At 41.8% G+C, this 12,769-nt stretch overlaps 1 protein-coding gene across 3 annotated transcripts in view; it reads left to right on the top strand.

The window, feature by feature from the left end:
- The window catches only part of slc44a5b (solute carrier family 44 member 5b), a 30,624-nt gene that overhangs the window by 12,332 nt on the left and 5,523 nt on the right, over window positions 1-12,769 (top strand). For 2 of the 3 annotated variants that reach the window (XM_070960661.1, XM_070960663.1), the window contains exons 3-16: window positions 4,075-4,148; window positions 5,977-6,061; window positions 6,493-6,577; window positions 6,712-6,825; window positions 7,634-7,694; window positions 7,794-7,917; window positions 8,477-8,509; window positions 9,615-9,698; window positions 9,951-10,063; window positions 10,278-10,409; window positions 10,509-10,608; window positions 10,721-10,813; window positions 11,255-11,342; window positions 11,938-12,200. In XM_070960661.1, coding sequence (XP_070816762.1) covers window positions 4,075-4,148; window positions 5,977-6,061; window positions 6,493-6,577; window positions 6,712-6,825; window positions 7,634-7,694; window positions 7,794-7,917; window positions 8,477-8,509; window positions 9,615-9,698; window positions 9,951-10,063; window positions 10,278-10,409; window positions 10,509-10,608; window positions 10,721-10,813; window positions 11,255-11,342; window positions 11,938-12,200 — 1,449 coding nt within the window. The remainder of the gene's footprint in view (window positions 1-4,074; window positions 4,149-5,976; window positions 6,062-6,492; window positions 6,578-6,711; window positions 6,826-7,633; window positions 7,695-7,793; window positions 7,918-8,476; window positions 8,510-9,614; window positions 9,699-9,950; window positions 10,064-10,277; window positions 10,410-10,508; window positions 10,609-10,720; window positions 10,814-11,254; window positions 11,343-11,937; window positions 12,201-12,769) is intronic. The other variant, XM_070960664.1, reaches the window with a different exon arrangement.

Below are 12,769 nucleotides of genomic sequence, written 5' to 3'. Positions count from 1 at the left end.
AGGAACTAAAATACATGTACAACCGTGTCTCTGCATTACTAATATGTTTCACAAACATTTGTGAAACATATTGTCATTGCTTAACAGAACAGAAAACAAAAATCCATTCACCTGCATTGCATTGCAATGGAGGTAGAAATCTCCAAGCATGTCTGAAATTTCAATAAATATAAAAGTATATGTACTTTTCCATATAAATACCATGAGGACAACATCTGATTCTTACATGTGGATTGATTTTGCCCATTGTATAATCTTTTTGGCACACATGACTATCCGGGGTGCTGATAGATTGATCATTTGTCAGGCTACGTTAATAAAGATCGAGGCAGAGTGCTGGCAGCTCTCTCCACTCCACCACACAGATCAATGGCCATAAGTCAAGCTGGTGGCTGGAGTTAGCCCAATGACACACACTATTAACCAGACAGATACACCCAAAACTGATGTAGTCCACACATCACCTTGGCTATCGCAGGGAGATAGTGAAATGCCTCCTGTTTTTCAACCGCCGGCACAGCAGCACTTCTCCTGATGAACTACAGTCTGATATCTGCCTCTTGAGAGCTACAATTCCAGACACATCACAGTTAGTTATAGTATAGATTGATTAAACCAAACTAAAACACATAAAAGCACTTTCAACCACGTCAAACATTGATTTAGTTTAGACAATGCCGTTATGTATAAATGAGGGCACACGCCAAAAATGATTGCAGGCCCCAAATGTGAAAAATGATGGTGCTTAACAGATTTGATCCTCTGCGTTAAGAAAACACAGAGGTATAAACTTTGGCTTGAAAATCGTCCCTCCATACATGAATGGGATATGGTATAAAATGAAGTCTACATTTTAAGACTACCTGATTTCTTGAGCATAATGAAGAGCAGAATTTTGCAATAAAGCAAAACCCCTCAAGGGTGTCACCATAGGCTTTTCTTCATGATTTAGTCATTTTCTGAGGTAATGTAGGCTGTTATCTCTTTTATGTTCAATGTCAGTTTGGCAGGCTGCAGTGAAGGCATGTTTCAGTCCTCCTGTGTCTCTTTATCCCACCCTCTTCAGCCCATTTCACTGCTACAGCTGGGTGAAGGCACCAAGGATACTTTGATGTTTCTGTAGCTCAGAGGCTTTTCTTAATGAGAGCTGGGAGTGAACAGACTCTGCGGTCGTCTTGTTTTCATGCAAACTCAATGCCTAAATGAAGTAACCCTATCTGTGGTTATTGAGCAGTCCTCTATACACCAGACATAAGTGGACACGGCATAGTGTTACAATATATTACATGAATATAATTGGTGTCAAAAATATACATAGATGAGCCACAAGTCTACAAGCATAATGTAACGTAGTAATGCCTTTTATAGTGTCCTGTCCAGCGTGGTTTATTATGAATGTGCAGTCACAAACAAATCAGGTGCCCTCTGCCTTCACAGCACATGGAACAACTTATCTAAAGGAGCTCTGTGTTTGTCAGAAAAGCTGCTCACTTGAATCAGTGTCCCTCTTTGCTCTCTTGACCGTGAGAAATATCCCTTTTGTGGCCTTCTAAATATACCTTCCTGTTAACTGTCTGTGACAAAGCAGGGACAGGCTGGCAGATTCACACCACAATGGCACCCATGCTATTCTGTGGCACTGCTGCCATCTGTGTCACCTTGGCTCCTGCGGAATATCAGCCCTGCAAATATAACACTGACACAAAAGTTTCTTATTGTACTGACAGCTTCCAGTACTGATTTCCTTTTCTTTCAAAGCAGCACTGCCTGCCAGTACAGTAGACAAGCAAGGCGAAGCTTTGGTCCCTGTGAAAGTATGTGTAAGTGACATCTGAGGAGATCTGAAGTTTGGGAGCGAGGCCAGGTTGGGTCCGAAAAGATTTGCTGTTTGGCTATATTTTGGGTCTGACTTGCAGTCCATGTGGCCTGCTTTCCTGAGATAAGAGAGCAAAGCAGAATTGTTTTCACTCTCCTCATTTTGTCAGCCTCCCTTCAACGCTCAACCTATGCTTCAAAGGTGACTTTTTACTATGTGAGCACTGTGGTGCTGTGTTTGCAGTTTGTCTTATTAATGCAGTCGTGTCCATATAAGGGAGGTGGGAGACAAGACAGATCTACAGTAACAGTCCCATTACATTGGAGGAGAGGCAAGGTCGGCTCTAGACTCCCACCCCTCACATCCATCCCACCTTTAATCACCTGTGATGTGTGGCTGAGTGATAGCCAACTTATCTACCAGCTAAAGGATGGGGAGGGACTCAAAGACAAGGAATGCAGCCATCGCCATGGCAACCCAGACAGCTCTTCCCTTTGTTCTTTGTTGAATGAAATGAAATGGTACTCCCTTGTCTCCCTTTGTTAATAATATGCACAATATCAGCAACAGCTTTGCAGGTAGTGCGGCAGGTTGTCTTTATGCTCCTCATATTCTCTGTCAGTTTAAAAAAAAGCTGCTGTCTTCACCATTCAGAGTGGTGCTCACAAAGCTCCGTTTGTTTCCCTATTATCTCCAGAAAATAATTGCTACGCTTTCTGAAAAATGGTTTACACCTCGGTATGTGTCGCAGGTCCCTAAGCCTTATTTCTCATGGCAGTCAACTGCTCTTTTAGTGTGTTCTCATCCAGTGTCATCTCTTGGAGGCTTCAACTGATGTTGAGTTGTTTGCCTGAGGATACAGAGCACATGCTCTATGAGTCAGTTATTATCAGCTCCACATGTGCTGGTTATGAGCAGAGGTATCACATTATGAATTTGCAGGTATTTACAGTCGTAATTTAATTTGAATAAGCGTGGTGATAACTGAATCATCTTTTTTCTGAAATGAGAAACAAGGAGCTTAGCAGCCCCGCTGGGTCAGAAAACATCCCCAGTCCTCTATATTGGCGAAGTTCTGCAATCTACCAGAGCAGCCTGTTAACATAGTTTGCAGGCTTTACTGCAGTTATTAATGCAGGATCATACAAAAGTTCTTACACTACTGACCATAAATCTAAGATGCTACATTGCACAAACAGTTTAAATAGTTTCGCTTGTTCCTTTTTGCATCTTAGTATAAATTCATTTGTGTCTAATTAAGCTATTCTAAACCTCTTTGTATGGGTTGATCCTCAGCTGATATCCATAGTATCCTCTGTGTGTACCAGTGCTGTAGTCTCACTTGACTGTCTGCTAGCTCATCATAAAATGGTATTTGGAGGCTGAAAAGCAACTTGCATTTGTGGCTCCTGTATTGAACCATGTAACCATGCTGCATACAAAACAAGGACAATCGACTCTTCAAAGAACTACACAGAGGAAACACTGTCACATCTCTGAGCTCGGGCCTCCTTTTGACATTGGCCTAGCTTCTGTGGATGAAAGAGGAGAAGGGCTGAAAGCTGGAGGAGATGAGGGTCTCAAGTCAGTTTGTGTAGTGTATCATATATATATTGTCCCTTGTATGGTACTACTGAGCACAGTGCATTGAACTTGGCTTTATTCAAGGCTGGGCTCAGTCAGTACTCATAGTCTGGATTTTGAAAGAGGGCTAAGAAGGCGCTGGACTGACAGCTTCTGTCAGGATGGAAAGGAGTAGAAGAAAGCTTGTTATGGGAGACAGATAGCGAGATTGTGAAGAAAGACTAAGAGAGACTGCTTTAAACTAGTAGATGTAGGCTACTGCGAAAAGAGAAGCAATCTTCAAGTAGCTGCCTCTGTGCCTGTGGGACACTTAACTCTAGGGGGGGATTCAGGGTCTCATTAGAAAGTCAGTAGAGCTCCACTACGGTTTCTCTGAAAGCACAGTATACAGATGACACCTTGTCAGGCCTGGTAGCAAGCACTGCACCCAGATAAAGAGCTCAAACTCACTTGCGATACAGCAGCTATGTCATGATTACCAACAACGAAATGGTTAAACAAACAAAATGCACATTTTTTTCCTCCAGATGAGACAAATTCCCAGGGAGACACATTAGTACGTGTGTTTGCTCAATGACCAGCCATTCATAGATAGCCTTAATTTCCTTCTCTAATCTTGGGTTTCCCATGTTACACATCTCGTCTTTGTTCTTACGCTTATTTCTTTATCACAGGAGCTGTACTGATGTGGTTTGCTGTGTTATTTTCATCATCGTCATCCTCGGCTACATCGCTCTGGGCACCGTCGGTGAGTTTGACAAATTGCTGCTGATTACATCACTCAAACTTCCCTAATCACACACAACCCGCACACACAAATGCACACATGCAGGACAGCAGTGATATGGTCTGGCCCGGTCGTGGTCTGGAAGTGTGACTTGTTCACTCCTCCTGCTCTGCTGTATGGTACAATCTTTAAAAATAGTGTGTAAAAACAGTCTATAAGTGAAGACAGGTGTGATAACTTCCATTTTGCCAAAAAAAAACAACATGTATGAATATAAATATGAATATGAATAATATTATAATATCCTAAACAATAATGCCTCTTATTGAATGCTGTTTATTGAGTCTTCACTCCATATATTATATGAGTCTGGACAGACAGGGATGTAAAGTGCAACTTGGCAGAGCCATACAATCACAACGTACTAAATCTGGTTTTGTTGTTGTTCAACTTATTCATAATTTCATGGTGGGCTATTCAGCAAAATGTCTGATTGTTAAAAGTGTGGAGGAGTTGAGAAATGCAGCTCCCCCAGAGAATGGGCTATTCTTTTAAGGAGTGGGAGTTCCACCGCAACTTGTATGGCTCACTCTGGGTGAGCTGATCATGTCAGCAAAGCTGTTTTGATGTCCCTGTTGAGTTTTTGACTGGGTGACCAGTGATTCCCTGTGGCTCTCATTTCATTCAAATTTTCTTGAAGCCATTTAGTTCACTGGAGTGTGACAGAGAGTCCACTTTGTCTGGCCGACTGAGGTCATGCAGTCTTGTGAATCTGCCCATCAGCTCTCCTTTTCATTCTGTCTTGCTCTTTACACTTTTCTCTTTCTCCGCTCTTCAAGTTTTCCCTTTGATTTTTCTTCCTTTTCTCTCTGCCTTTAGTCCTCTCTCTTATTTTTTTCTGCTCTGCCATACATACAAATGCATATCCTCTTTTATCCAACACAACACACGCACAATTCTTTTCTCCCTTCTTCACTGATATGATATACATCACAAATTTGGGAAAATTAAGTCCCAATTCTGTCACCAAAGTGCCATCCCTTGCCAGCTCGTTGTTAGTGGAGTCACGTCTCAATCTGGGCATGGAGCATGGGAAGAACTTACTGTTTCCCAATAATTTGAAAGGAGCAGGAGCCATGACAATGGATGTGACTTGAAATAGACATGGACATGTCTGCAATCAGCTGGAGAACTCGGTGTTCTTTCTGCGTAATGTTTTCAGTTTCATCATCCTTGTTCTGTCTAAGACCTGTAGACTGCCTTTGTTGTGCTGGCTCACGTTCAGCGCAGCCCATCATTGACTGACAAGGTGAAAGACCTTAACACTGTGTCGTTCAGGTTGGGCAAATAAATGAAACGCAAGAATTGCTTAGTAAATTGAATTTCAGGGTTACTGCTACTTCTGTCTAGAGAAACAGAAGAAAACAAATTTAACTGGATTGATTTTGTTGTTTGTCTTTGTACGTGTGTAGATGTTTCTTTTTAATTGACATGCGTACATGCAGTCCTCCCAATAAATTTCCCTTGTTGTCTTCTTAATTGGTTTAAGAAGACAACAATAGACACACTTGACCATATCCTGATGCACTCATAAAATTGAGGAATTCTATTGATTTAGACATGAATGATAATTTAAGTAGCTCATAATTATCTCAGTTTCACAAAAAATAGACAAGCTAGATGATGCTACATGCAGAGGCATGTGTCATCTAGGACCATAGAGTCTGAAAACCTGGTAATGTGTTGACCACTGTAACACTGACACTTTCCAGAGTGTGTGACAAGTATGACTACACATGTTGAAATCCATGCACTTCAAACAAAAAAACCCCTTGTGGTATGTTTTCAGCCTGGATTCATGGCGACCCCAGGAAGGTCGTCTATCCAACCGACAGCCACGGTCAGTTCTGTGGCCACCAGAACACCCCCAATGCGTAAGTGGAGAAATGTCTGTTCTTAAATTGTTGTACACTGGAATAATTATGTTCCCCAAATTGTCTGTCAGCCTTCCATTGTTATCTTTGCACTGACAAAAGGCTTTGACCACAATACATGGAGATGGTTTTTGATTAATTATAGCAGGCACGGTACACTCTGTCCCTCTCTCTCTCTGAGTGTGTGTGTGTGTGTGTGTGTGTGTGTGTGTGTGTGTGTGTGTGTGTGTGTGTGTGTGTGTGTGTGTGTGTGTGTGTGTGTGTGTGTGTGTGTGTGTGTGTGTGTGTGTGTGTGTGTGTGTGTGTGTGTGTGTGTGTGTGTGCTGAAGCGCTTGCTGATAAAACGCTGCACAGTAATGCACTAATTTCTCAATCTTTTGAATCTTTCTAATCGGACCCCTCTCGCTGTCTTCATCATTTTGTCTCCACAGAAACAAAGCCATATTATTCTACTTCAACATGTTGAAATGTGCCAATCCTGCAGTTTTAATTAACCTCCAGTGCCCTACAACCCAGGTAAGAGACGGAGTGATGCCCCCTCTAGCAGCACATTTTTACACTGCTTTATGTTCCTCTCCAACTTTTCCTCCACGCTTGATTATGCAAGATTGATGGGCTTTCTCATTAAGAGGACGTGTTGCCTCCTGCAGCTCTGCGTCTGCAAGTGCCCTGACAGATTTGCAACTCTCCTGGATGCGTGGAATACCAAAAACTGGGAATATTACAAGCAATTCTGCAAGCCGGGCTTCGAGATTGGCAGTAAGGTGAGAGTCAGCGGTTAGAGGTCCATTTTGCCTTTTTGTAAACGAGATGAAAGTATATTTAATGGGCCCCATGACTTAATTAGAGTTTAGAACTGCTTTTTCTGTTGTAGACACACTTTTTGATCAAATATGATTTTGACTAGAAACAATAAAATCATGCTCAGTGTAGCTTTCAAACACCCATCCTCAGATTTCACTAGTCATTTTAATGAAGAGCTCATTTGAATGTGCTTTGAGAGTCAGGCAGAAGTGAGCTCGCAGTGCACTGATGCACATCACAGCCCCGTTCTGTCGGCTGGCAGCAGTTCAGTGATGGTGACGTTGGCATGATGGTGTGTAAGAACCAGAGTGAGGTGGTGTGTGGGAGCACCTAACAGCTCTGTCATACTGTTTGAACTGAATCATTGATTTCTTTTCCCACATCATCAAGTATGACAATGTTACATCAGACAGGATTCAAGCCAACTCTGTCACATCTGACTTCTTAGTGTTGTTCAGGAATAATGGTATTAATCATACAGCTGGTATTTTTATCTAACAAATCCAAAATCTAATGTATCATTTCATAAGCAACAAAGAATTTTAATTGAGATTTAGTTACATTTGGATTAAAATCATTGTTTTTCATAACACAAATTGTATTGCTTGGTTTTCCATAAATACAGAAACCAACACGATGGGAAAGATCATTTAATGAATGGAAAAAGCTCTCCACCCTGTCTCTAATTGTGATTAATACTGTGATGAATGAATGGTCAGCGATAAATCTCTTGTTTTCAGTTATTTGAATCATCGTCTTCCCTTTCAGTCCATCGCCGAAGTCATACGAGATGAAGACTGCCCATCTATGATCGTGCCAAGCAGACCTTGTAAGTGAATCTGAATAACTGTAAATAGTAACCCACAACGGCTCATTATTTGTTTGCCAAGCTATTACGGACAAAGAAATGTTTCAAAATGTGTTTCAGTCCTTCAGCGGTGCTTCCCTGATTTCATTACAAGAAATGGAATTTTAACTGTAGCCAATCAGACCATCTTCAAAGACGGGCACAATAACGAGAGAAGTGTCAGCGACCTCAAAGATGCTGCCAAGTAAGATCTGCTTCCCTGCTATGTTTTTATCCTTGTTGTTCAACCAGTTCAGTTACGCAAGACGAAAAGTCACATGTCTTAGATTGAGAATTGGCACTCTTGCTGTTGTAAAAGCATATGCATAAATAATCTATCCTTTAAAATAAAGTGTTTTAAAACTGTTATACTGTCAATAGGGCTGCCAACTCTGCACCCAGAGAGTTCTGGACAGATTTTACAGGGTAGGACAAGTGGGCATGTCACTGATGTCACTGATGCCCAAGAATGTGTCCAACCACATTCAGTCATTTGCATGTTAATTGCATGAAAGTACAGCTCACCCGAAAGTTCACAAGTAGAACTTCAGGGGTGCCGACAAGCTTAGAACAGCTGCTTTGCAAATCTACGCTATGAACATGTTAATGGCCTGAGATAGCAAATTTGAGATGAGCAGTGAAATCATGTATTTAAACCATTGAGCTGACGTTCTAAACATACATGATTCTGTGTTTGCTCAACTTTTGTCTTCCCCCGAATTGCCTGGAAAATATAATGTGATTTAATGCTTTTCTCTTTGTAGCCAAGTAACTGCCATGCAGCAAGGAGTGGAAAGGTCTCAAAAATGATTTATTTCAGCTTTTTAACTCTGCCTCTACCATGTTGTACCTAGTAGCTATGTGTAGACTAACCCTCCCATTCGTGCTTTCCATCATAAATAATCTATTCCTGCGTCAATATCGTACAGGAATTAAGAAAGATTAATCTCATTTTTCGTGGCACGTATCAACCTCAAAACATCAAGCCAGTGTGAGTGGCTCTGCACAATGTGTGTCAAATAAAATAGAGAGGGACATGGTGCCCCCTGGTGGTCATTGGGTTTGCTGTTTTGATGCAGATATGTGCATAGATAATAATGCAAGTTTGCATAACAGTGCTGGATAAGAGCCAAACTCTTGTGTGTGGGGAGGGTTTCAGTGACCTTTAGGGAGCTGCATTAGAGCTCTTCGTCATAAGGTTGTTTTCAGAACTGCTTTCAGTGTTCTGTTTGTCCCATAGCAATGTCAGCATGTCCTCTTTCCCCCTCTGTACTGTAGAGATTTATAGTCAGTCATAGAACAGTGTGTCTGGAAAGATATCAGTGGAAGGTGCAGTTATAGTCATTTTGAGGCTTAAAACACAGTCTTAAATAAAGATGAATGCAAGAGACACGGAAAACCAATTTAAAAGACCCTAATCGTATTGAGTCTTTTATGTTGAATATTCAAAGTACTTGTTGGGTATTGAACACTTACCTGTGCTATGAATAGAAATGAATCAGTTCTTGACTTGACACATCCATATGTGCTTTTCTACTAGGTGCTCCTCTGTACCGTAGTAAGTAACACACTGCTCTACCATTTGCCGCCATACTAAAGGAACTATTGCTCAGTAGTGCGTCAGTAACACTAATGCTGATTTGTGGCTCTTTGGTATGAAACTGAAATAGTTTCTTCCTCATAACCTGATAATATCAAAAACATTTTGAAGATGTATTCATCTTTGTTTTACAGTGACAACATGAAAAATAAAGAAAGTGTCAAAATGTTTTTGAGAAGCCCAAGTAATTAAACATTTAAAAGCAGCAGCACAAACATGCCACAGCCCCTCTCTGTGCCTCTGTTAAATCATTTTTCTGTCACCTCTTCTGTCTCCCATCTCACCTTGTTTCTTCATCACAGAGGTATGGCCAGTCTGCTGAATGCCAAAGAAGTTGGCATGAAGATCTTTGAGGATTATGCAAACTCCTGGGACTGGATCCTCATGTAAGAATGGCTGTGGCTTTTGGTGATGTTGATGTTTTCACTTGTCTGTGGATTATGGTGCTCCTCTGTGGGTGGAGAAACTTCTCCTACCCATCAGTGAAATTGGTGATGGTGATGATTCAAATCGCACCTGATAATTTTTCATATTTGCAGAACATCTTCCCAAATTGATTATTAAAGTCTAAATTGTGTTTTTTCTGTCTAATATGGGTCAGATGCCAGGATGTACTGTATGTGTTGCTGTTGTTGCAGGGGTCTGGTGATAACCATGTTGGTCAGCCTGCTCTTTATCCTGCTGCTGCGCTACACTGCTGGTGTGCTCCTGTGGCTCATTATCTTTGGTGTCATCACTGTGGTTGGCTACGGTAAGTGTGCAGCATATACAGTGACCCACATTGCCATTGGCTACTGTATACTTGTTGGAGATGTTGCCTGCATCTGACTTTCTCACCTATCTTGCTGTTAGTGGTTCTGTTGTCATAGCAAACCAAGGCAGATTTCGATTTTTCCGACCTTGAAGGCCAGTTGCATCCGTTTCCTGGCCTTCATTCTGTCTCTCTGTCTCTCTGGGTCTCTCAGGTATCTGGCACTGCTACTGGGAGTACAGTACTCTGAGCGGGAAGCCAGGCGCTAACGTTACCATCTCTGATATTGGCTTCCACACAGACTTCAGCATTTACCTTCAGCTCAGCCAAACGTGGCTCATCTTTAGTACGTTGTCATCCACTACCATACGTTAACTTTAAATGCTAAAATAACATGTTAAAACAGATGAGCGTTGGCTAATAATTAAACATGTTTGTTTTGCAGTGATCTCACTTTCTGTGATTGAGGCCATCATTGTGATTATGCTGATTTTTCTGAGGATGAGGCTGCGCATCGCTATTGCATTATTAGAGGAGGGAAGCAGGTAAGTATGGCTAAAAGCTCTGTTGAGGCCTTAAGAATGAAAACATGTGTTTGACTCTCTTTTTCATGCACACCACACTTCAAAAAGATTGTTGATCTTTTCTTTATTCCAGGGCCATCAGCTACATCATGTCCACCCTCTTCTTCCCTGTCGTCACCTTTTTCCTTCTGGCCATCTGCATCGCTTACTGGGCCGTCACTGCAGTGTATCCTTCCAGCTGCAGTACTTGATGAACTATTTATCCAGAGTAGTAGAGGAATTCTGCTGCTTTCATGCAGTCTGTGGTTGTTTTACTGTAGAAACACTGCACTGAGTTCAATAAGATTATGCACCAGATTGTATATAGAAAACAGTAAATGGATCACGCACTACTGTAGCAGATACAGTTCTAAAGAGTGAATAGTGCTTCTTTTACACAGTGTTTTATGTTTTTGAAAGCAAGCGCGAAATGGAAACAAGCTGTTGTTGTGCCTGATGTCTTAGACCTTGTGTTGTGATGCCTGGATGAATGAGATGACTATGTGTAAGTGCCATGCAACCAAAGTAATAAAACAAAGCTGACAAGCAAATCCATATAACAAAGCTATATGTATCGTTGTGTGGAAGAAACTTCACTTTGTTTTGACCTTGACTCGTTTGCCCTCAGCTTCTTAGCATCATCTGGTAACGCAGTCTACAAGGTCACACCTACCGACGATAAATGCATGTATGCCAACCTCACATGCAGTCCAAAGGTTAGTCCCCCGCTGTGTCCCCCACAATGAGGTGCATTTGCTGGAGAAATACTGATGTTTTGTTTTCAGAGAAACACTTGTGTCACTGATTCTTTGTTTTCATCACTCTATAAGTTGTCTGCCACTTCTTGTTCTGTGAAATATTTTGTGGTCAGGCTTTCATCACACTCCCAGCTGTAATCAATCAAAACGAACTTAATAGCTTCTTCTTATTGGCTACAAGTCAAATCTGGTTGCTGGCAGTGAGTTCTGTGTGACAACCGTTCAGTCTCTAATGTTTCTATTGTAAATACAGTTCACGTTAATGGCTGAAAGCTTTGTGTGTTTATGTGACAGATGTTTCTGTCAGCGCGCCCACCCTCCCTGGTTTGTGTAAGGTAAAGTGAGCGTCTAAAAGGATTTATATGCTGTGCGGTCACACAGCTTTTAGTAAACGCAGGATTACCTGAAAGCCATACATTGTGAAATGATTCATTAACATGCCAGAGTGTTAGAAGAAGAGAGGTGACACCAGTGTTTTTCTGTGATTGAGTAGTTTCAAAGCATCGCTGTTTTCCGACTACACATCAGGATCAAATCTGTTGCTTTCTTTCAGACCTTCAGTCAGACTAATATTACCAAAGTGTGCCCCGGCTCACAGTGCATGTTTGCCTTCTACGGCGGAGAGAGTGTGTACCACCGCTATATATTAGTCCTCCATCTGTGTAACCTGTTCGTGTTCCTCTGGCTGGTCAACTTCACCATCGCGCTGGGCCAGTGCACCCTGGCCGGGGCCTTCGCGTCCTACTACTGGGCCCTGAAGAAGCCAAACGACATCCCCGCCTGCCCGCTCTACTCTTCTTTTAGCAGAGCCATACGGTAGGGAGCTTTAACAGGCCACTGTAGTACATGTCACAGTTACGATGTCCGGTGCTGTACAAATATCTGTTTTCCAGGGATGTGATTTTTCTGAATTAAGCCAGAATTGTGGATTTTGCAACCTGAAAATGTGACCCATGTGAATGAAGCGGATCGCATAAAATATATGTATGGTTGCGCAAGCTTTGAAGGAGGTCTCACTGTGGGCTAAGCTCCAACACACACACACACACACACACACATACACACACACACACACACACACACACACACACACACACAGGGCAATAGGCCACAGTGCAACAGGTGAAGTGAAGGTAACTTTTTACACAAATTGACGACAACTTGAAGAAAAAGTAGAAAAGCGATATTGCCACCTGTTGAACGCAGCTTGCTTGTTAAGCTAATAGTGAATTATTACAAATAAGATAAAACGAAAGCATTCTCCATAGCCTAACTTTATTTTAGTTTGCCTTGGATCTTAAAATTTGGTCCATGCTTGTAAGCTTGACTGCTGGCTGAGATAACCAGCCCCTCCTCCTCAAAATAGATATTTCCCAGTACAAGCA

This window comes from Chaetodon trifascialis, chromosome 4, assembly GCF_039877785.1.
Source record: "Chaetodon trifascialis isolate fChaTrf1 chromosome 4, fChaTrf1.hap1, whole genome shotgun sequence".
In the NCBI taxonomy this organism is placed as follows: Eukaryota; Metazoa; Chordata; class Actinopteri; order Chaetodontiformes; family Chaetodontidae; genus Chaetodon; species Chaetodon trifascialis.
This window is presented reverse-complemented; position numbering and strand designations above follow the sequence as displayed.